Here is a 25785-nt window from a genome sequence, read left to right on the forward strand (position 1 = left end):
GTTTTAATCGCATAAGAGTGTACAATTTTTAAAAGAAGTTTTATGTTCTCTAATGAAAAAATCTATTTCAATACATATATGCGTCCATTGAACAGTTGAGCAATTATTATAGATGGTATCAAAACAGGAAGGAAACCGCTTTTCTATTTCAAATGTAGGAAAGTAATAACACATATAGAATGTTATATACACAACGGACTTTCCCATGATCTCTGCGTGATACTGTCCAGGATGTTTGAATAACAGGCTAAATATTACTCACTATGGCATCTTCCGATGTTTGAAGTTTGTCGTTGGTGTGGTTGCAACATTATAATATCCACAGTTGAAAAACTATAAAATATTTTTAGTTGTAGTCTTTTGAATATAATAATATTCTTTTTCAAATATGGAGAAAATTTGTGCAGTCGTTCTAGTAGCTGCAGCAGCAATTACGGTAAGAATTACATAAAAACAAATAGTTCTTAAATTAACTATAATAATTTGTTATATTTACATACAAATATCTATTTTTTTTACATATATATCTATATGAACTAAATAAGGTGGACTAAATTCTCTCGTTTCCAATAAGACCGTGTGCCATAAGGTATTATTTGATCAAATTTAGCAAAATTCTTCACTTATCACTGTTAAATCTCGATTGCAATTACTTTATTTTGTAATGAATATTACTCATTCGCTCGAATCATAATTTTTAAAATGACAGGAATACAAGTAAAATTATTTGAAAAGTTATTAATTGCAACATCTTTTTTAAAATTTCAGTTATGCTATGGTTTGTTAGGAGGACTTTTAAGCCTGCGGGATGATCTTGAAGGTAATCAATCACTATTTCATATCACAAAAAGCAGAAGTATTGGTATTTGAAATACTTAACTTCGTAGTTAGGTAAGAAGGTAGCACATGATAGTATAATGACCAACTTTTCTATTTCTGAAGTACTGAATATGTTATTCGAGCAAAATTCTTAGATTTAAAGGCTTCTTGGTACTATATTTTTGCGGCAAGTTTAAACGATTTTTTTATTTTTCTTTCACGAAGACCAGTGATTGAAGAATATCATTCCTTATTTTTTTTAAAACTTTATATCATGTTTAACAATAAAAATTCATAGGAAGTGTCCTTCTCTAATTGGAAACTAGTGTTCTGTTTAACATATAATACTATCATTATTAAGATTCAGCGTCCTTTTTTCAGCACCAAGAAATCAGGTGTTCAAAGTTAGATTTGACAACTTTCGATTGTATAATGGACGTAATTACTTGCATGGCTACCGAACCCAAGATCACGAGCAAAGTACGCGTCTCAGCGACTCAATCATGAAGCCCTTATAGAAAACTCCGCAATTTGTGTAGAAAGTAGAGATGGTTACAAGACCGAGACTCGTCTTCGAGGCGAGACAGATACTCAAAATAATGAGACTGATTCAAGATGAGACCGAGACTGAGATAGAAACTTGTATTTCGAGATGATACAAGTTCAGTCTCTAAAGTCTCTGTCTCGGCTTAATTATTACTGAAATGGCATTTCTTACTAAAACTTCGTTGCAATGTAAGATAGGGAAAGATTGTTCTTGAATGCTCGAACTCATTGGCGTATACACAGGAGAAAAGGGGGTGAAAGACACCACTAATCATTTGGTATCTAGATATATCGAGAATATTTTAAACACAACATAATTATTGTAGTTAAGATTCAATATATTTAATTCTCTATCCAGTCATTTAATTGACTCAAAGATCATAATGCCAAAATGTCCAGAAACTTCATTTTGTTATTGAAACCTGTGTCCTTTCAATTTACCAATATTATTTTTCCTCACAGCTGAAAAAAAAATATACTGGGAAACACGAATTTAAACATTTTTTTTGTTGTTGTTTTACTGCAACTGCTTGTGTAAGTAATGTCACATACCAACTTTGTTCTGAAAATGAGGGTAAAATGTTCAAATTGTTAGAGAGTAAAAGCAGAAATTCTAGAGTAGGACTGGGTAAGATCATGGAAAGAGAAAGAGCATCAGAATAAATCAAAGAATTGGTTATAAGTATCAAAATATAAATAAAGTACGTAGTATAAATTGGTTGGTTGGCTGGATTGAAATGTAATATCCCTTTCAGCACCGAGGCTATAAGATACCTGAATTAACACTTTAAGATGGAATCCGAATTGCCGTTATTCGCTCAAATTATTCAATGCTCTCCCATAGAGCCGGATTTAGATTTTATGAGGCCCTAAGCTATTGAAGATTAATGGGATCCTTTACATGCTCAGCTACTCTTTGTCAATGACAAATTGCCTGCACTGCAGTGTACAGCTGCATGCTACATGTTGCCATGCAACCAGTTCATGAAGAACGTAGGCACTCTAGGTGCAGAAATGAGCAAACTAATGATATTTTTGGGAGCAGGCGAGCAGCAGGGACCCCATTACTTTCATCATAGAAGACTACACAACACAAAATATTGGTCTATTCTATGTACGTTTTACAATTTGCATTTATCCTATAGTTTGGAAATGTACATGAACATTTATCTGTATTTTTCTGGGAGCCCCAAGAGAGTGGGGCCCTAAGCTATAGTTTGGATAGGTTATACGTAAATCCGGCACTGCTCTCCAACTGGGAATAGACCACGGATTTCCGCGCTCCAAAAGTACATGTGCTAGCCAGTAGATTATAAAGTAATGTAAAATACTGGAATTGATTGATTGGAGTTTATTGTTCCTTTTCGATACTAAAGATAAATTAGGTGTTTAAAGCTGGATCTAAATCTTATTCAGGTTTCATTCAAGGTTTGATCTATCCAATGGGGACTGAAAGCACGAAAGGTTTGATCTATCCAATGGGGACTGAAAGCACGAACATATGTACAGAAAACACAACTATTAGCAGCTCGACTACAAACGAGTATTCAGCCTACAATTGTTCTACAGTTAAAATTGAGCAACTAAAAGAATCAATAGAGTACATGTTATGCTGTAATATTGCAACAGTTTTGAAGTTGATCATAATGCAAAGGATCATATACTCTGACTTCACATGGTATGGTTGAACCTAGACCCTTTGCAATATATAGTTTCTATTTTTAAAATAGTCTTTATGTTCTATTCTCAAAGTGAGTAAATCCATCGATTGTTAACAATACTTAGACACAGAAGCGTATTACCTAAGTTAATAGCTTTAGCTTAGACTATCTTTGGTTAAAGTAACAAGGGTTATTTCGTAAATTATCATTTCTGGAAATTCTACTTAATTCGGGAAACATTCATCTAAAAGTAGCAACAAAAACGCGCACAAACTCAAAGGAAATACTGTGTATAAAAAACAGTATAGTGCATCCGTATGTACAGGTTATGCAGTGATTTCCTCGTGAGATAGTTATTTATATGTATAGTTTTCAACAAGTAAGACATATGAGATCGCGACACTGACTTGTGAGGATGCGGCTGCAGCACCTAACCGTTTTAAGCTGGGTGTTAGATAATAGTCAAAGGTACTTTAGCCGAGGGAAAGTGGAGGTATGCGTTAAAGGGAGGAGACACTAGTAATGATGAGCTCATAATTTGTCTGACCAGTGAGTTTCAAAGAGACAAAATTGTAAGTGTGAAGTTAGTTGGCTCAAATGTGTTTAAGGTGGCCAGTGTGCGAGATGTATGGTGAGGAACAGTGGCGTCATGGCAAAGCAGATCGACGCCAACGCTTTAGTACAAACAAAATGGTGTTGAGAACATGCAAAGACGACCGCCGATGTTTAAAAATACGTAACATGGTTCGATGATTCATCTGTCACTTATTTAGAACAAAAAAAAAAAAAAAAAAAAAGTTTTAAAGCAAACGCACAAAGGAGCTTCTGCTCCGAACTGTCTTTCCCACGTACTCAAAAACATAACTACAGCTTTGTGATGGTGTGGGCTACAACTCCTTGGGTCGTATAATTACATTCATAAAACTAGTGTTGTAAATAGAAAAAAAACGTTCGTATTTTTGCAGAAATGTACGTTTTTTAAAGGAAAAAAAAACATTGCCTCTTTTTTTCTAAATTTACTTTTTTTCAGATACCATATTTTACGGACTATAAGACGCACATTTTTTAAAAATCGAAGAAAATTGCCTCCAAGATTCAGGTCCATCTTATATTCGAAATTAATATAACAATATCCAGTGTTTGATTTAAAATTCCCGCCAGTCTTAAAAATGGCCATATAGTCGATGCCGCAGGAAACCTAACTCTATTGGATTCAACCTAGCAGCAGCAGTGCACCGATGCGACGAACATGAGTTGGGGGATTTACAAGCTTGCTAACACTGTGTGTCTTTGCAATCTAACAACAAAAAAATGCTAAAAATATTACAGTTTTCTTAAAAATTGTTAAAAATTAAGGTGTACCTTATAGTCCGTAAAATACGGTAGTCATTTGTAATGTATCTAACGTCTATATAAGTAAGAGGTATTTTTATGTTGGTAATTACTATAAAATGTAACATAAATTAAATGCTATAGTTTATAATATATATGAAAATGAAATCTTTGAGTTTTAGGTCCCACGATTATGCTGGCTAGGCTAAAGGAGACGTATACAATACGTATGAGCAGCATACCTACTAATAATCCGGGTTTCAGCAGTGTTTCACTATAGTAGGGGAGACCGGGTATGGTTGTAACACGTTTTGGTTGTAACAAAGCGAGTAGTTTCTATGCTAATCACTATATGTGGTTCATGTTCCAGTCAAAACACAAGCCCTTCATGCACGTTCAGTCATTGTTTTTGTGTGAGGTAACGCGTGATCGTCTTGAAGTTGTCGCGGTTTTGGTGTTTTTTCGGCAGTTAAGTAAATTTTCTATATCCCTGAAAATATGTAATATTACAATATGTGTGCGAAACATTTAGATAATTTGAGTAAAATATTAAAAAGGATACTAATGAGTATTTGTTTACGTACGGAAACCAAACACAGAATCAACACAATTTTGCAAGTACTCTGGCAAAGATGGCTACCGCAGTATGAGGTTGGTTGTAACAAAAATAATGGGTCTGGTTGTAACGCTGTTACAACCAGCCCCCACAGAGTAAAATAATGCATATATAATTAAGTTTGTATTATTTACTTGAAAATTGTTTACCTAAATAGTGATTCTGTTACATGAACATTGTTCTCTCTCTCTCTCTCTCTCTCTCTCTCTCTCTCTTTCGTTCTTTGTAAAATATTTCAATTCTCTTATAAAAGTTATGTAGCTACTTAACGACACACAACAGCCTAATGTTTGCTAGGTATCCGCTGCTGTAAAGGATACTGGCTTTACCTTTCTATTGAAGCAGATGTAATTTTAATCTTTAATAGTGAAATATATGTTTCATCTTGTCATCTGACGAAGACGGTGATAACGCAATTTGCCTAGTTTATTGCGAATTGTTTTCCGAAAGTGCGCCAAGAGAGAAATGGATTCAATGTAATTTTGTCATGGATGGGCTCATGTTGTCTGCACCACGGTGACGATGAATACAAATATCACAACTGTGATTCAAATGATTCAATGTAGGTAAAGATAAAAGTAGACTAAGTAACTAAAAGTGTAAATTTGAGTGTCGAAGTGCATAGGGTACTAGAGTAGATGTAGATGTGCATAGGGTATAGTACTATGTTTCATATTATGGTTATTATAACAAATGATCTGTTGACATTTTTAAGTTAAAAGAAATATGTCAAGGCTAGTTAGGGTTACATTTCTTTAGGTAAACCTGATATATAAAAGGCAAAGTAAACCTCAATATATCATACAATTCTGTTCATTCATCAAACTATTAACTATTTTATTGTATGTATACTGTAAACTGCAGACCTAGCTATCCATTCGCTGCTAAGATATATTTTCAATGTGAAGAGAGAGTTAGATATATATATACATGTAAAAGAGCACAGTACTTTCATTAGTCATAAAGTTCTCAAACGTAATCTATGTCACTCTCTGAACCTGTAACAGAGGAACATATTAAATATCGATCTTATAATCTAATTTTGTGTTAATATTGTGATATATGTAATAGCAATTGTATCCACTTACCAAAGATACAGTGCGTTACAACGAACCCCAATCACTGTTACAACCAACCTCAACGTCGGGGTTGGTTGTAACATTTGGATAGTCTTTGTTTTTCCACTATATCTCAGCAAATGCTTTACATTATCTGATATTTGCTAGGTATTTTGAGAGAAGGATGTCCAAACTTCCGATCACGTGCAAAAATTCGTATTTTTCTTCAATTGGAGTCTAGTTATGGATAAAAATGTAAAAAGTGTTACAACCATACCCGGTCTCCCCTACTCGCGCCGTGTCGTGAAGCTTGACCTAGATCTACGGACTTCACCACCCATTAGAACGCGAGGGTGTGTTCCAGTGGTCAACCCCCACCCATTAAATTTTGTCAGTGTCTTCTCTCGCGCTACACGGAAAACATCTTCCGAGAGTACAGTATTGTCGGATTGGCGTCAAGTTCCGTTTTGTTATTATTATTATTATTTTTTTTTTGTTGCGTTATATTTTCGTTGTTACTATTTGTGCTATTGTTACCATTTTAGAATAGTTGTTACAGTAGTTATTGTTGTGCAGTGTTATTATTGGTAATTTTTAAATGCCTTTTTTATATACTCTTTAAGACAAATATTTTTGGTGAATTTCAGGTGTTCGACGTTTCCCCAAGTGTGCGCTCGGGAAGCGGCTCCAGGCGTCATTTACGGGGGGCAGGGAGGGACATTTGCCCCCCTGAGTTTGAGATGTATATAGATTTTATCAATAGAATAATACAGTGACAAACGCGAAATTTCACTTATATCATGGGATCTTGCCCTCCCCCCCCCCAAGCAAAATCTGAAATGACGCTCCTGCGCTCCACGAATTGTACCGAAGTTTTCCGATGTGTTGGAGCTCATGCAAAATATTTTTATGATTGGTTTAGAGCCAAAGCTTCACGACTCGGCGCGAGTACTATAATATCAAAAAAGAAATAAAAGTATAAGTGAAAATTTGTTTTTTCGCGAAAGCAGGCCTTTAATAAGTACGAAAATAATATCACGTACAGTATAAAATACAAATAACTTCTCTAAACATAAAAGCTAATACTAATTTGCCTACTAGTATTTTCCTAAATTACACATAAGTGATTTGTCAACTAGATATATGTGATATGCAGGGCAGGCTCTACCATATGTGCAACACGTGCATTCGCACGGGGCGGCAAAATCTGTCATAAGTATATTATTTAAATTAAATATTTCTTGTTGGGAACAGGTTTCATGATTATGGTAATTAAATTTACTAAGCTTATATTCTATTTGAATACTACCTTCATATATCATATTTAGGTCGCATTAGTTTAAGGTCACATGGACAGTGCTAAAGCAAATGGTCAAATAAATCCCAGCATGAATTGCTTGATTTTTGTCAAATACAAGAACTCATTTCTCAAACAGTAGCGTACATCTGTTTCGTTTAATTAGTTATCACAGTTTTGATATGAAAATTAGTTTTGTGTTTGTCACAAACAAGTTCCTTATCATTGAAGGTGGGAACAAGTTATTTATTTATATTTTTATAACAGATGTAGAGGGAAAATCAAGAAATAAAGATAAAATAGCTAGTTGCACTGGAATTGCAAACTGATATATTGAGATTGAAGCTTGATATTGAATTCTATAAATAGGGTTGCTATCTTTCAGGTGTGCTTGCTTAATCTTTCTCTTACATAATAGATTATTATTTAAAGAAAAACAGACACAAGGAGATTGTATCCGTAGTATTTGAGTCCTTCTAAGTGCAAGTGCACTTTCCCTCTCTTCGTTGTTCATGCTGAAATAGCATACTTAAAATCGCGACTTTTAAGATTTGTTCTTTCTGGAGAAAGGGGGATTCGTTAAATGATGCCATTTGCACGGGGCAGCAAATTGCCCAGGGACGGCCCTGATATGTACGTACAACACATAAATATAGGATGTCATAATTTGTGGCAATGCAGGATGTTTCAAAATGAATATTAGGATTTTGAAACTTTGTAGTATCAATTACAATTAACTTACAATTATAAATAATATCAAACGAAAGAGCAACTGAAACAGTTTTGTACACACGCATGCGCATGCACTGTTTGCTCTGTCTGCCGTTAGGAAGAGCTAGTATCAAAAATGGCTACTGGAGAGCAAAAAGCTTTTTGTGTTTTAATTCTGCAAATACTCAATCTGTAGTTACAGTGCAACCGTGTGTGTGAAGAATTTTAAGGGGACGCTTACAACTACGTCCTTATAGTTTGCAGTTGCTATACAATATCTAAAGCCTACAGACTACGGTTCACGTGCCAATTTTGTGAATGATATATTGGTGCCTGATGAACATTTTTTGGATCGTTTCGTCTTCAGTGATAAATCGCCATTTCACCTAAGTGCTATTGTGAATACTCATAATGTTCACATCTGGGGATCAGCAAATTCTGACGAAATGGTGCAGTTGCAACGATACTTCCCTAAATTGAATGTGTTTTGTGCCATATGGTGGAAAGTTTATAGGCTTTTCTCGTCTATCGACTCGATGTGTGCCGTGTGACGAATGTTGCTCACATTGAACACTTGTAGCAAAAATTGTTTGAGTTGCTCTTTTACTCGTTTTAGCTATTACCCTTTAATTCCCAAAATTCATTTTGAAACACCCTGTATTTCCCAGCAACACTATTATAACTAAAATGTAAAAGGGAGAGAAAATTTTTCTTTGAAGTTATTGTTTACAACAACGAGACTATTACTAGTCGAGAGCGAGTCTATAACTAGTAGAACAACACGAGTTACTAGTGAAGATAATGTAATCAAATGTATATACAATATTCACACAATTTTGCTCGTATAGGTACAAAGAAACAAAGGATTTGTAAGTTACGAGGGCTTTGACTCAAGTTTTGCTGATTATTTCACTTATCAGCAACATAAATCAATAAACAATAGTTATTATTTGGTCTAGGAATTAATTCGTGCGGTTGGTACGCACACATTGAAGCTGTAGTACAAACACAAAATACATAAATACCTTAAGAAAAATATTGTCCATCGCTAGCCACCACTTTCGCCCATCTGTCAGGCAATGTACGGATTCCGTGGCGAAAGAAGTCCTCATCCTTGGAAGCGATCCAGTCAGAGACCCATGTTTCGATATCTTCTGAAGAAGTAAACCGCTGTCCAATCAAATCGTTGTTCATGCAATCGAACAAGTAGTAGTCCGAAGGAGCAACGTCTGGTGAATACGGCGGGTGGGGTAAAACTTCCCATCCGACATTTTCTAAATACGTTTTGACCGGTTTTGCGACATGTGGGCGAGCGTTATCATGTTGAACAATAAGTTTATCATGTCTGTTCTCCCATTCTGGTCGTGTTCTGGCCAGAGCTTGCTTCAAACGCATTAATTGTCGTCGATAACGTTCTCCATTCATAGTTTCACCCGGTTGCAGCAGCTCATAGTACACCACACCTTTCATATCCCACCATATGCACAGCATAACCTTTGCACAGTGAATATCTCGTTTTGGTTGTGATGGACCTGGTTCACCTGGTTTCACCCAGGCCTTTTTTCGTTTAGGGTTCTCGTAATGGATCCACTTCTCATCACCCGTAATAATTCGATGCAGAAACCCCTTTCTGCTCTGTCGTTGAAGCAGCAATTCGCAAATGGTTTTTCGTCTTTCAACGTCTCTGTCTTTCAATTCATGTGGAACCCAATGTGACATCTTTTGAATCATTCCCATGGCTTTCAAGCGTTTGGAGACTGTTGTTTGATCAACGCCTAATGCTGCTGCAAGTTGTTCCTACGTTTGACACGAATCCTGCTCGAGCAATGCTGTCAATTCTTAGTCTTGAAATTTTTTTGGCTGTCCAGTTCGCTCTTGGTCTGCCAAGCCGAAATCACCACTTCTAAACCGTGCAAACCACTTCTGACACGTTCGTTCAGCTAGAGCATGGTCACCATACACTTCCACCAAAATACGATGACTTTCAGTCGCACTTTTCTACATGTTAAAGTAATGCAGCAGGACACCCCGCAAAAACACTTTATCAGGCACAAATTGCGCCATGTTCACTTAACTACAAACTGGTGTTGTTGACGCTTTAATCCACTGCCCTATACTACGAACGATACGCGATGACAGGGGTTTGCAACACATGTGTGGATACACGGAACTGTGGGACGCTCCGTTCGTTGCGCCATCTCTTGTCCACCCGCACGAATTAATTCCTAGACCAAATAGAAAAAAACAGAATTTGAAAAAAAACGAAAAAGAACGATGTTTTTTATTTAAAAAACTTCACAGAAGAAAAACTTTTTTTTTTTTTTACAACACTCATAAAACTCATAGCTAATAGTGTTTATTTATAACAGGTGTATCTTACGGTTCAGATATTATTTCCATCCAATCTGGCAATTTTCCAAGATTACAAGATCACAATGCGGTAATTGACACTGCTGTAGCTGTTGGGGTGTGGTTTCATTAACATTGTGATAAATTGAAGTACCTTCCATGGCTCTCCCAATTCCGAAAACTCAATGATCAGACTTCTCTTTTACCGTATTTCGAACATACTGACTGTGTTTACGTACGACGAATGCTCAAAGAAGTTTATACTCTTAAATATCTTCTTCCTCCCGTGAAACATGACAACAATCCTGGGAGCTGCTGTGGGCTGTAATATCCTGGAATTTCGTGGATTCTGTGATTACGCTCACTGGACACGCTATTACCAGTGATTTCAGATGTACGAGTATGTAGATATTTTACACAGCATAGTACAAACTGATCACATGTGTTAAATGGTCGAAATCCTGTTTCCGGCAAATAAGAACATTTTCTAAGATAACAATGTGCCAAATCATACTGCTGGAGCTGTTGATGCGTTGGAATGAATTATAGCACTTCCCATGGTTTCTCAAATTCCCAAACCTCAACATTATTGAATACCTGTGGAGTTCTGAGCTCAGACTCCAGGGTGAATATCTTCTCCACCCTTGTTGAAGGAACTAAATGTTGCAGTACACCAGAAATAGTACAATATTCTTTTCTCTGGACACCATTCGTGACTTTTGTTCCTCCATTCCAGAATGAACCAAGCTATTTTGCACTCTAATGGTGGTATCACATCATATTAGTCAAATATTTTTCTGCCTCCCTCCCTCCCTCTCTCTGTATATGTCTATACTGCACTTATCTAATTAGGATCAAACTTGCCATTATGTTAGATCTTGAGCTGTTATATAAATGTGTGAATATTATTGTGAGTAGGATCCTGATTCTTAAATTGTACACATTCAAAATTCTAAATCAATTCATTGGGTATAACAAAACCGTAATAAATATTGTTTAAATAGCAATAAAAGGCCAGTCTTGGGAAGAAAAAAGTTAGATGGAGGACATTTTTATAACTCTGTGTATTACAGTTGTTTGTCAATAATCTTTAAAAGATTTTATACCTTACAACGTGAATAACGTTAAGATTAGTCTTATTTTGACTTGTACTGAAACAAGAGCTACTTGATCTTTGTCTTGTTACCCAGTAGCGTAATTCTCCAAGAGATTAATATGACAAGTAGTGACAAAACAATATAGTGAGCTAAGAAGTTTAAATGTTATATACAGACAGAACATGTAATATGAAAGCACTTTTTAAAATAGATCCAAGGAGTTATTCAAGTGAAGTGGTCTTCATTAGTGTTGAGGATATTTGAAATTGCAGTGAAGAAATTTTTAAGTATTGTTGTATTAAATTGCACTCATATATCTTGTAATTATTTTGTTGTGTGGTTTCTATAGCTTTCTAATGGTGATTGTTGCTACTATACAACTTAAGTTACGTCATCATTTGGATATACAATAATAATAGCTGTTTGATTTAATCACTTTTCAATGTTATCATTGTGTTGGTTCTAGGCTATGAACGTATGAGAGAACAGAATATGGATGAAGATTCATATGAAATAATACCTGTCAGAGTGAAAAGAAGTGAAAAAAATATTAGTGAAAATAGTAGAGGGCCGGATGATTCCGAAGATATTTCTATAATAGAGGTTTGTATTCACTTAATGTGCATTTGTTTCATACTTATATAAATTTTCTCTGTAGATTAATTCATGTATAGAGAATATTTATTACGTTTGAATTTTGGTATTATAATAAAGGGCTAGTTTTTACTTTAGGCAAGGCAGTGACAGTAACCGATTCATCTGAACCGGTTTCCATAGTTACAGTTCCCAAGAACGAAAGCCAGAAAACAACGTGCCTGGTGGGACTCTAACTCGCTGACGCTCGCTCAGCAATACTGTTTGTATCAGGAAAAGCAACGACATTACTGAAAATAGCTACTAATAGCATTATAGGCGATGTGTGATTTCAAGATCTACTTAAAGATGGAACGTCACATACTTTGCCAATCAAGTAGGAACTTTTATCATTACTCAACGAACTAAAGAATGAATTGCTTTTGATCGACAAATCTAGTAACTACGGTACCCCGCTAAACTCATAGCTTTTACGCAAGAACCATCTTTTTAAATACCGTATTGCCGTTTTAAAAGTATTCACCGATTATTACTCTTTTTTAGTTCGGAATTGAAACATTACAATACATTAAGTAGAGACCTACAAACGCAATATATTTTTGACATAATAAATAAATAAAGCCGTTTAGAAACTATATCTTTTTGAAATGGAAGTTCTCATAGTTCCTCCTTTCTAGCTCGTAAACAAATCTTTTCAAAATGTTTAGTCGTTAGCCGGCAAACTATGGTGTCTTAGTTCCATCTAGAGTGACAGTAAACGTGTTAAACCTATTAGTTCTGTATGATACCGAGAGTCACCTCCAAGAATAATACACATCCTTCTTCATTCTTCTCATATTAATGAACTTGGAGTTTATAGCAAACCACATTCAGATGGTTATCAGCAGGGCCCGGATCTGGTTGAGAAATCAATCTTTTTCTGTTACGCATAGGATAAGGCAAGTTCAAATAAAAACGTTATCCATCAACTCTAGGTTCTAAAAATATTTTTTTAAGGGTCAATTTTGGTCACTTTTTGCCGTTTTGCAGTTTCAGGTTATTTTTTATTATTTTTTTAAATATTTTAAGTTAACTTGTAGGCCACTTAGGGTATTCTTTTCTTCTACATAAGTAAATCTTAAAATGAACACTGTTTACGAATGTGAAAAAGACCAAGTTAAATCATCTCTTTTCATGCTTCCTGACTATAGTGCAGTAAATGAAGCTCAAATTTTAATGAAGAGAGGAACAAATTAGTAACAAGCTGAAAATTAGTACAGATGTTGGGAATGATGTTGTAAACAACATACTAAAAGTTCCCCGAAATCTCAAGTGACCTTCGCCGTCATATTGGAAAATGGCCGCTGGAAGTGTCAAATGAACAATACCGTCATACATCACTTCAGGCTATATATATATATATATATATATATATATATATATATATATATATATATATATATATATATATATATATATATATATATATATATATATTCGCTATGGTTGAACATAAAGAGATAAACTTAGTGTCGTTTTATAGAACATATAAACATAGAATAGATAACACAACATATTTATGGCGAAACAATTTTTCATAAAACGCATACTTTTAGAAATATTTAGCTCTAAATTCTAAAATTCCGAAAATTACCATCAAACTGATTCAAAATTTTATTCAAGTAGGAAGTAATTATTGACAAGTTAAAATTTGACATAAATGTTGGTACAGATTATTTAAAGGACACACTAAAATCCCACTACTTCTCCGTTAGCCATATTGGAAAATGTCCGAAGTAGTTGAGAGATTATATTTTGTTAAATGAAATACAAAATCTGGACCTTGCGAAATATTTGAAAAACTGTAAATGCAGTCCATTCGGAATCAATTGGGATCAATGCTGATGCGAAGGGGGACACATTATGACATGTTAAAGGTTGTCGTCCGCTATCTTGGTGGCCACAATCTTTTAATTAACTTGTTTATTTTGAATGGCAACATTGTAGTGTGACATATTAAACAACATCCTCGTTCGAAGAGAAACCCAACGGCAAGATTATTTTTCCAAACTCTGCAACGGTTTTGAAGTTATGAATAGATTTAGGATATGTTGTGCGTGTAATGCTGTTAAATGTGCTGTGCGAAGTTTCGAATTGAAGGATAAAGTATATATATAAAAAAAGCTTTGTAACATCTTACATTACCTATTCTTTAATAACAAAGAAAAGAAAAGCTAACACACATAAGACAAATACAATCACATGACATGTTCAACGTGCCCACCGTTCTGTTCTATGCACATCCTTAACCGTACAACCCAGTACTTGTGCACTCTGCGAAACATAGTGGTGATATTTGTTCATATGCCGTAATGACTCTCCTTTTCAGGTAGCCAATGTCATTAATTTTACACTGGTAGACAATAGCTTTAAAGTTCCCCCAAAGATAGAAATCCAACAGAGTTAGGTCGGGGCACCTTGCTGGCCATTCAACTGGTCCATGCCGACCTATCCAGCAACCGGGAAAGTGTTCATTGAGTCACCCATTACATTATGACCATAACGTGGCTGTGCCCCATCTTATTGCCAATATTGATGAAATCACCCTTGTTGAATGAGTCTTCTTCAACAAAAGTGTTTTCAAGCATATCTCCATATTGTGCAGTTCCGAGGTCTCTTTCTCACACAGACAAACACACACACTTTATGTAAAGGAAACAAGTAAAATCTCTTTTTTTTCTTCTGCTTGTTACTGAGTGTAAATCGAATCACCAGGTCACTATGGGTTCGAATCTTCGACTCAGTGGTTGTCCATAAGTTAACTCACATCACCTGACTGATGCGATGACCCGTTTCAATTCTAGCGTGTCCATTCTATCATTGCTAATTACAATGTTATATACGCAATAGTTGAAATCGAGAGTGAATGTTTGGAACAGAAAAATGTTCAGAAATTACTAGAAAATGACCCCTTTTTGGTTATTTCAAGAGAAGATTTTATTTATGTCGGTTTGGCACAAAATTCGTTTTCATCCTTTAATTCAGTTTGCTTTATCCAAGTATGAAATGCGAAATATTCAAGATTTGCTACATCTACAAGGAACATCCAATTTTCCTTTTGAAGATTCGTAACTTTACATTTTGAAACAATATGGACTTTTAATATAGGTTCTTTCTGATAAAAATTTGGCAGTAAATAGCACGCATTCAATTTTTTCTTTCTGACTTTTCCCTTTGTTTCAGTATTTTTTGATCAGTTAACATTTGTAGTCTGGAATGAAGGCATGACCTACGCTACCTACTGGGTTTATTATAATGTATTTCGGATCAGTACGTTGAATGAACTCTACCGAATTTGCAACTGAACCACGCAGGCACAAAGTATGTGTGTTAAACTCTTGTCACTATCTGGATGTGTCTCGGAATTAAACAGTTTCAATGGAAATTGAGTATTTAATTTGACAACCAAGTTTGGTATTCAGTTTGAAAGTGAATTAAAGAATTTTTCAAGTATGTTTTATATATTTGAATAGTCCTGAAAAACATAAAAAAACGTTATTTCTATATTACTGTTCGCTTTCTGGAAACGGAATTTATAATATTATTGTCTTTTCTTACTACGTTTAAATTCGATTTTTTTAATCTGTGCTCCCTTTTCTTTTCTTTCTTCTCTTCCCTTTTCTTTTCCTTCTTCTCTTCTCTTCCCTTTTCTTTTCCTTCTTCTCTTCTCTTCCCTTCTTTCTCTCTCTTACTTCTCTACCTCTGTCTAACAGACATCGATTGGTTTTAATTTTTCATTGAGTGTGTGTTTAAGTTTCTTCCTACATGAACTTATGAAGCTTGTTTCGTCTCGCTTTTTTTCTTTCATTTTATCGATACTAATACATGTATATTTTGAAATTAGAATTGCGCTCATGTTATTAGCTGATTTTAGTATGGGAGAGAGAAGAAATGAGGAGTGAGAAGGAGTCTCTTTACCAGGCACGATTATGGGATAAGGTGCATATTGGGCGCCCTAGCTGCACGGCGTTAGCGGTAGCAATTTTTTGATGCTGAGTGTACATTATTCCTCTGGCTGCAAAAAATCCACGACTTATATGCCTCAACTCCACGACGAACTAGAAATGCAATCCACGTTGTATTAAAAAGGTGTTTTCATTACTCTGGAGAGCCCGGATCTTGTTGACCTATAATTTTCTAAAAAGTGATCTATAAAATGACACTAAAATCCCTGTAAAATCACACCAAAATTCACAAAAATTGACCTTAAAACTTACGTTTTTTAAAACTTTTGTTTCGTTAAACATTGACATTTTAAATATCTATTGAATTTTAATTAACGTTTCTCACTCATATTCAAAAAGGTTTGTTTCTGTTACTTGCAGTTGATTGATTATTTATGTCTATTGATCAGTCCATTGTATGGCATTGTGCATATTAAAAGTGTCAATTCACTCGCGAGTCGAAACTAGTTTTCAATCTTTACAATAAAAGTTTACAAGTATAGACTACATGAGAATAATAAATAAAAACTCTGTTTAAAATCTTTGTATGTCTTTTCACGTGATCACATTCTTTGTGGTCAACAACCCAAAACTATCTGTTTAGCCACCTACAAACCCCACCTTTCGTCTACCAGCTACAGTTTAGTTTCCATTAGCTTGTTAAGAATGCAGTTTTCCCACCCCAATAGCAGTGAAGTCAAATTACCAAGATGTATATTGGGTGGCCTAACTGCATGGCGTTAGCTGTCTAATTTTTTTGATGCGGAGTGTACTATTCCTCATGAACTGTACTTCCAATTCCGTCAGAAAGGATGAATAAGAATATTCGTTCCGGAGTCTCAGCTCCAGAATTGACCACAGGTATTCAATAATTTCAGTATGGTTATTGGACGAACCAAGGCAGCTGTTCAATCAAATGTTGATGAAGCCACACTAGAACATCTCCAACTCGGAACTCTCGGAACTCAACAATTTCACCGGAAATTGAATATTTAATTTGACCACCAATTTGGTATTCATTTTGAAAGTGACTTAATGAATTTTTCAAGTATCCTCTCTATATTGTAACAGTCCTGAAAAAAAAAAAAAAAAAAACTGAAGTATAGATTGACGCATTGTCGTCTTACATTAGGATTAAGATTTTTTATATTTCTGGGCTGTCGGCGTCTATAGCCATGTTAGCTCGTCATGTTTGAGGGATGACGTCCCTCGGCGAGCACATTATCCGAGGAAAGAGAAGGAAATAAGCGGCCTCGGACCTATATGTTAGGTACCATCTCGGCATTTGCCTAGTGTGAATGAGAAAAACCCAGGAAAACCTCATTCAGGATGGCTGGCCTGGAAAAGCTTTTTACATTTTTTCGACGGAGTGTCTCACCGCATTGTCGTCTTAGAAAATTGCCTAAAACGAGATCTTGACCAAAGGACGCATGTAGCTACCTAAAATATCTACATCTTTAGGTAATTGCTGGCAGTAATGCCTGCTGTGTGTATAACCACAGGATCCACATAATCCCAGGAAATTGTGGCCCACATCCCCATATTTCACTGCACGGAGGCTATAGATCGAAGCATAATCCTCTCTCAGTGTCTTCCATATATAAACACAAACTGTTTTAGGAAATAAGGTGCAAAACTACTCATCGGATCATACACGTTTCCGATCATCCCAGATTTATTTTAAGTATTCTCAACACCCTTTTGTTTGGGGTAATCCATGTTAGCTGTGTTCATTCTTTGAAAATAGACTAACAACCTGACTATGGATGTCCAGGTTATAAAATTCTCGTCAGACTTTGATTATGAGACTGTTTCAGATGCTGTTTAAGTTTCGCAATCCTTTTGGCCACATTCGTTTTACGGTTTCGGTAACAATCATCTTCAGTACTCGTTGATCCCTATCACTATGGTTTCTCTTCAGTCTATTGTTACTCTTCACCGACGTTGTTTCGTCATACCTCCGAAACTCAGAGGGGTATGCTATTTTGCATCAGCACATGTTCGTTTCAACACACGTCTTTGTTTTTCTCAACTAATGTTGCAATACAATAACCTAACATTTTACTAAGCCAGACACTACACACGTTTCTTAGTGTTAACACGTCATATATCCTCTGTTGTACTCAATAGATATTTCCATGTTTTGGTAACCATTTGTGTATGAATCAATGAATTTTCTTAACTAGATTCAACCAATTAGTGTGAATAATATTGAATAAAAAATAAATTCTTCTGATTACTACTTTTGCGTACTTGAAGTAGTAAGTAGAGTACGGACAAATAATTAATGCCATATGATGGATCGGTAATATTATATATATATATATATATATATATATATATATATATATATATATATATATATATATATATATATATATATATATATATATATATATATATATATATAACTTGTTTGGAATTCTTTTTCAAGGATGGATTTCACACAGATTAACACTTTAACCCTGGACCTGAATTCCTGCTGGAAATCAAATCGGGTATCCTTCGCTCATGATTTGATCTTTAACCATTTATCTACAAGGATTCTTTGGTCATATGTTGATAATATGGTAAAATAAATTTTGCACTTCATTTACGTTAATACTTCAAATATTTTTTTTCGGAAAGGATAATACGTGCAACAAATATAAACATATTTACTGAACAGATACCTAAAGAAAAATTGTGATGAAAACTATTTTTCTGAAAATGTTAGAAATGCATAATGCAAAGTAATTTGGGCAGGGACCTGTAGTTAACATTCATTTCTTATTTTTCTTTCCAAGTTTTGCTGTTTCATGCCAACACCTGGACGAGAAACTTACGAGAAAATGTTCGAATGTGTGAATATGTCAGCAGAAAATATGACATGGCCCGAGGAGGGTGAGTTTCATCATTTAGTAACTTTTTCTTCATTTTAGGAAATGTACTCTCAAGACATGTAAGATAAAACCTTAAAAAAGATATTAACCGACTTCAATACTACTACTACTACTACTACTACTACTACTACTACTACTACTACTACTACTACTACTACTACTACTACTAATAATAATAATAATAATAATAATAATAATAATCTAAAAAGCATAAAATAATTTATTACTCTCACACACGAAAAAAATTGAAATCCGTGCCAAGTCAATGAAACTAGTGCGTAATATAAAGTTAGTTTGGATGATAATTTTATGACGCATTAACTTGTTTGGTTTGGCTCAGACTTCATTATTTATTATAGAAAATGAGCTATTTTCTGTTTTTAAGCGATTTATCATTATTATTATTATTATTATTATTATTATTATTATTATTATTATTATTATTATTATTATTATTATTATTTTCTGCTTTTTAACGCTTTTCTTGAAATCGGATGATTTTTAATAAAAAGACTATCTTCTGGTTTTTAGTGCGTTTTAGAAGTCGGTTATTTTTCTTCTAAGTTTATTTAATTTTTCCACTTTTTCTTTATCTCAATAGTTTAGTTAGATACGTGAACTAATGATGAGATACTAATTTCCTGTAAAGTGGGTCAGTCTATGCGTTACAGAATTATACGTGAATATAAGCATGATATTGACACTATCATCTGTTGAGGAGTTTTGTGGTATAATTCCGAACATTGTAGTAAAATCCTGATAAAATTGACTGGAACGTGTGATAAAATATATATATTCTTTGAAACTTAATAATCGAAATCGATACATGAATGTTGAAATTATGCTGGAATATGCACCCAGTGAAGTCAGATAATTACGATATTAACTGTGTCGTTGAAGAGTTTCACAGTCTAGCTCCGAAAATTGTTAGGCACTTATGAAATTCAGGAAGTCATGTACAAATATAGATAGATTATTATGTTTCCTAATGATTTTCAAGTTTTTTTGGTGTGTATGTATTTGTAACAATCTATCTGTAGAATAACTGGTAGCCATGCACATGTGTTGCCACTGTCTGATATTGTGAGTGTCGATATATTACGTCATAATGCTAGAAAAGGTTTTTATTAAGACACGTCATTGTCACAGCTGTGGCATGTCTGTTTTATTATTAATTTGTCGTTGTTGTTTCAAAACTGTACATCCCTATTAATCCTACCCATTAGCATTTACATTTGTAAACAGAAATAAAGTCTCAACTGCCTTTAATTCCTGTTTTTTCACATTTCGTGAAACAAGCTTTCTTCACCTTCGCATGTTTCTGTCAGTCGTGAGTATGAACGTCGAACCCCCACCCTGCAGTTTATATATCAAAAATATCCACAAGAACAAGAATTCCCTGAGTGGGAGTTCCATTTCTTTCTCATTTATGGTTCTAAAGTTCGGTTGCGCGACTTTACGGACACTCTGTAGCTCCGACGACTATCGTTAAATCCTTATTAAGTTTACATAGGACTACAAAGAAAGAATTCTCTTTCAAACAAACAAAAAAGAGAAAGAAAGAAAAAAGAGAATCTTTAAAATCAGTCTACTTTGGTCGAATTTCACAATTATGGTATGAAGACTATCGGCCATTGAGGAGTGTCATGCTCTAACTGCGAAGACTATCTTTAGATTCTTATAAAGTTTTCGTGAGATCACAAGAAAAGAATATTTTTGTTTAAAAACGAATAATAATTAAAATCGGGGAAGTTTTATCGAATTTATGCATGTTCATATACACAATTATGTACAGGTGTCTCTGCAGGGTAAAGCGGGAGGACACCGTTCCCGTATATTTTGTAGGGGAGGAAATGCATGAAGGCTGAATATGCTTATATGAAGGACGTAAAAAAAAAGGACCAAGTTGATATCATATCTGTTATTGAGTAATACGAGGGTCATTCGGAAAGTAAAGAACGTTTTTGTATAAACACTTTAATAACTGATATACAAAGGCGAAATTTGTGTTACATACTATGTGATACTTAAGTTACTTTTTGACATGGTCGCCGTGTAAATTTAAACACTTGCATACACAGTTGCCGCCAAACTGTTGAACCAATCACTAACAGCTTCCTTAAGTTCTTGAAATTTCAGGAAAGAATTCGTGCAGCCCATCGATAGTGAATCGCCTATCCTCTTGAATTTTCCGCTCAATTCTTCCTTTGAGTTCGTCAGTCACAACAGAAGGCCGGCTCGAGCGTTCCTCATCGTGCACATTCGTCCGTCCGTCATTAAACATAATGCACCACTCACGAACTGATGCTTCATTCATTACATTTCCATACACCTCAGTGATTTGTCTATAAATTTCTATCGGACGCACTTTTCTTGCATTCAAAAATCTTATCACACTACGAACCTTACACTTGGCGGGATCAGTAATTGTATCGCACATTTTACAGTCGCACAGCGAAGCAATAACGGACCGTAGCGGATCGCAGCTGGTGCCAGACTGAGGCTAAAGCATGCCCAGGTCAATAACCCAGCGGCAGCGGGGGTGGGGGAACACGCGCACGCGCTAGCGCAAAACGTTCTTTACTTTCCGAATGACTCTCGTAGTATTACATTGTGTATCTAGGCCTACTTATATGAAACTTGTCTTTCGAGAAGTAATTAATTGTCTTCTGAGTACGGTAGTATAATGGAAGTAAAATACGAGAAGTGGGAAAAGGCTATAATTAATTGATAGTATTAAAATATATAATTGCTGTGACGAGACATAGAAGTTACCTAAATTATCTAACTACTTTTGTGCATAAAAACTTCTAAGTTTGTAGCAAGTGGTCTACTGATACAGTAGAAAATTATGATATTTCTACCATATCAGTAGAAGATACGGAATTTTAAGGAATCGGCGCCACACGTCCTCCTGTCGGTGGTGTACGTTGCAGGTCTGTCATTTCTGTCATCACCTGTCACAGTCCTTCTACAATCTGTGAATGCGTTGCACCACACAGGCACTTGTTTCTGCGACATAACACTCTCCCCCATAAACCTCCTCTCCATAGTCCTCAGATTGTTTCTGTCCTTTGCCCCATAGAAACGAATAACAGCGCGCACCTCCTTTTTGGAGTAACGTTCAAACCGATACACCATCTTTAACTAGCTTTAGGTATCAAACAGGTGTACTACTAGATGGCTATAACTGCCCTCAGACTTCCGTCGCTTTTTATATCTGCAAAGTACAAAAAATTAATTAGCTCCATAAAAACCTCTGGGTTTCAGAGACATTTTTTGATACAGCTTTATATACGTTGCTCAGCTCTTCCATTTCTGAAGTCGGTTAAAATATTAACGATGAAGTGTGTGTAAAATTAGTATGCATTATATATTTTTCTTAAGCTAATCTTAGAAACCACAATTTACATACTTCGAAGATACGTGATTAAACTTAATTTCTCATGCTTTGTTATCAGATTAACCAACTTTTATTCTTAAAGAATAAAATAAAAAGACTAAGTAAACTAGGTACAATACTCATTATTTAATGGATATTCACATCCACTCAATTATGAAACAAACTCATTTAATTATTTATCCTGTTGCCTCCATGATCCAAATATTTCACAGATGGACGAAGCTTGTAAGGCAAATCACACAAGCGACATTTGTCTATGTAAAATTTGTAAATATTAAAGTGTTTTTCGTTTGAATTAAAAGAACTAAATTTTTTAAATGTACTAGTACTATCTTTATTTCCATATTTTCAAGCTATAGAAAGCAGTTTTTAAAAGTGCGACTTCCCTTGCTAGCTGTTTCAGCTCGCAGATTGCTTGTCCCTCATGCTTAATTATAGGCAGCAACCATATTTTCACTCATTTTGAATAAGAAATGCAGATAAATTGTTTTTAATCATGGTACTTGGTGTTGATTCTGGTGACTGTTATTAGTTGGATTCTTCTTCTTCTTCTTCTTCTTCTTCTTCTTATTATTATTATTATTATTATTATTATTATTATTATTATTATTATTATTATTATTATTATTATTATATTTTATTGAATAACAGTTAAAGAATAAGCCTTTGGAATGCAAAATATTCTTTATTGCATTCATGTGATACTGGTTGTAACAACTATACTAAATACATTTTTTCTTTTAACGGATAAGAGTAAACCTATATTAAAATGCTTTGTTTAAAATTTTGAGACATATTTTTAAATTTTAAATTAAAAATTTTTACGTCTTACGAATCTCGATAATATATAATTGCCAATTGCATATGTTAAATTTTCCTAAGACATTTGACAAGTGTTATCAATATAAAAAATAATGGGCAAAATGTCTCCTTATTTGCCTTTTATATTATTTATCACTTTCTGCATTTTTTCTTAAATCATAGGCTACCAAATTCCAGTTCATAGAAGTAACAAGAATTACACATATCGAGTGTTGAATAACAAATCCTCGGATTATGAAATTGGTTCCTTGGTAAGTAATCATAGAATTCAAGTGCATTAAGATTAATTAAGAGTGTTTGTTTAGATTAGGAAAACACAACATCTAATAAGATATTGTATTTTATATCATTAAGTATAATGCAATTTTGATAATTAATAGATCCAAATACTTCCAGACAATATAATAACAAATGGAATATGTTTCGGATTCGAATTCTGTGAAAGACATGGATGAATACCGGCATCTTAGCATTGACAGAAAATTTGAAAGACCATGTTCGTTACTGGATGGTTTACATTTAAAATATATGTTTAAATTCCTATCCAAAATTTAAGACTCATTGTTAAAGACTTCTATCCCTCTTCTTATCTATACTAGAATGAAACAAACTATTTTACAGAGGAAGTGAGTGAATAATATGCGCCTTTGCACTCACATGTTCATTAACTTCTATAATCTGGTTGCTCGAAAATCTAGAGCGTATTGAATAGATGAGGTGAAGTTGCAACATTTTTTACCTTTGGTATAATAAGTGAAGTTCATACACCATCAATGCTAGATAAAACTGTCCTAGATCCCGGTAAAGTCATGGCGTTTTCACTGACAAGCTTGCCTGCTATGGCTTTGTCTGTGATTAAAATCTTTAAGTCTCAGAATATTGTCATGCATTACTCATACAACATATTAATTACTTACAAACTACTATTAGTATTAAATTGTAAATTAAAACAAAGTAAATTATACTGAGCCAAAATATATCCGGATATATTCCATAAGATATACACATTATAAAAAGTCACTTTAAAAGTATAAATTATTCAAAATATAGATTGTATCAAATAGTAACATTGGATTAGATGTGAGTTCAAAACTTTTGTACTTATCCAGAGGTCACTGTTTGTCTTGTGATCCATCATTACGCTTCTCATGTTAATTCGTTAAACGTTATTAGCTTTTCGAGTTTCATAATGTACAGGGTGTTTGAAAAAGAACTCCCTAGTTTTAAGTATAATTTTAATTGGGAAATGAATGAAAACTTGCATCAATGAGTACATATCATGAAAGAGAATTCCTTCAAGTTTTGTTTAATATTGGTAGACTTCAACGTGGGATCCATTCGTGGCCCTGCACACGTCGAGACGATATTCCACTTGAAAGCCCTCTTTCCTTGAAATACTTAAGCCAATGACGGATAGTTTTTGCTGTAGGTGGTTTACCACCATACTGACGTCTAAAATTAACACACTGCGCTTTCTGTTGCGGAGTACACATTGTTGCTGAGTTGCTCTGCACTGCACGCCTACGTGGACTGAAATGAGGAAACAGAGGAAAAAACAGCACTGGTGCCGTCTCAAGGTCAAGGAGCCCTGTCAACTGCAGAGGAGCCAAACTTAGAGAGTTTATGAATCAAACACCACAAACTAGAATAGTGTATGTTAATTTGTTCAAATTCCAGGACACATTAAAACTAGGGAGTTATCTTTCAGATACACTGTATTAAATTATGAAATACGCAAATGTGTCAATAGTACTAGGATGGTAATGGATAGAATGAGAAGTGTTCTGCAAGACCAAAAGGATGTAGGGTTGAAAGAAGATTACACATGGCTGATGCACTACACCGTGAGGCTGAACCTGTTCTTAAGTACAGTACATTTATTTACGGCTATTCCGGTGTTTATTAATGCTAAAATTATTAAATAGTTCATTATAGTAGTTAATTGTGCTTAAAATGTACATGAAAGAAAGGTATTGTTTATAAAGTTGCAATGGCATTTTTCATTGATGGAGAGTATGTTGATCAGAGTGTAGAAGTCATGCATGGTGAATACCAAATTGTACTTCGTAAAAGTGTTAATTTCTTGTACAAGCTTTGCTTTAGTAGACTTACATTCGATTCAGACTACTCGCTGAGCACAAAAATAAGTGTATTGTAAAAATTATTAACATGTAACAGCTTTGCTAATTATCCACTTGGCTTCATCAGACACTATGAGAGAGAGATAGTGTCTGATGAAGCCAAGTGGATAGTTGACGAAACTGTTAACATGTTTATAATTCCTTTTACAATAATCGTATTTTTGTGCTCAGCGAGTAGTTTGAATCGAATTTAAAAGTAATAGTGTTTGATATGAAGCAGAGAACGCGTCTATTGATTTAACCTCAGTCGGTACTTCCTGTCGAAGTTAATTCTTGAAATTGCATTAAATTCGAAGGTTCATAGTTGAATGATTTGAGTGATTTGATAAAATAGTCACAAGTAGAGTGTTCCCATTTTCTCTTTCAACTCTTATTTTGTGTATTTCCGTTTGATATTTTTCCAATGAAAATATTTCTTTAATGAGTCAATTTGTGCAACACACATCATCATAATCCTTCCTCATAGGTCTGAAA

The 25785-nt window shown here is 34.5% G+C and overlaps 1 protein-coding gene across 1 annotated transcript in view; it reads left to right on the forward strand.

Moving 5' to 3' along the window:
* Positions 1-278: 278 nt before the first annotated feature.
* The window catches only part of LOC145667665 (uncharacterized), a 72460-nt gene continuing 46953 nt past the window's right edge, over positions 279-25785 (forward strand). Inside the window, exons 1-5 of the mRNA XM_081735125.1 lie at positions 279-436; positions 769-820; positions 11953-12089; positions 18850-18946; positions 23333-23421. Of these exons, the coding sequence (XP_081591251.1) occupies positions 389-436; positions 769-820; positions 11953-12089; positions 18850-18946; positions 23333-23421 (423 nt within the window). The 5' untranslated portion in view covers positions 279-388. The remainder of the gene's footprint in view (positions 437-768; positions 821-11952; positions 12090-18849; positions 18947-23332; positions 23422-25785) is intronic.

This window comes from Thermobia domestica, chromosome 1 (assembly GCF_964235325.1).
Source record: "Thermobia domestica chromosome 1, izTheDome1.hap1.1, whole genome shotgun sequence".
Classification (NCBI taxonomy): domain Eukaryota; kingdom Metazoa; phylum Arthropoda; class Insecta; order Zygentoma; family Lepismatidae; genus Thermobia; species Thermobia domestica.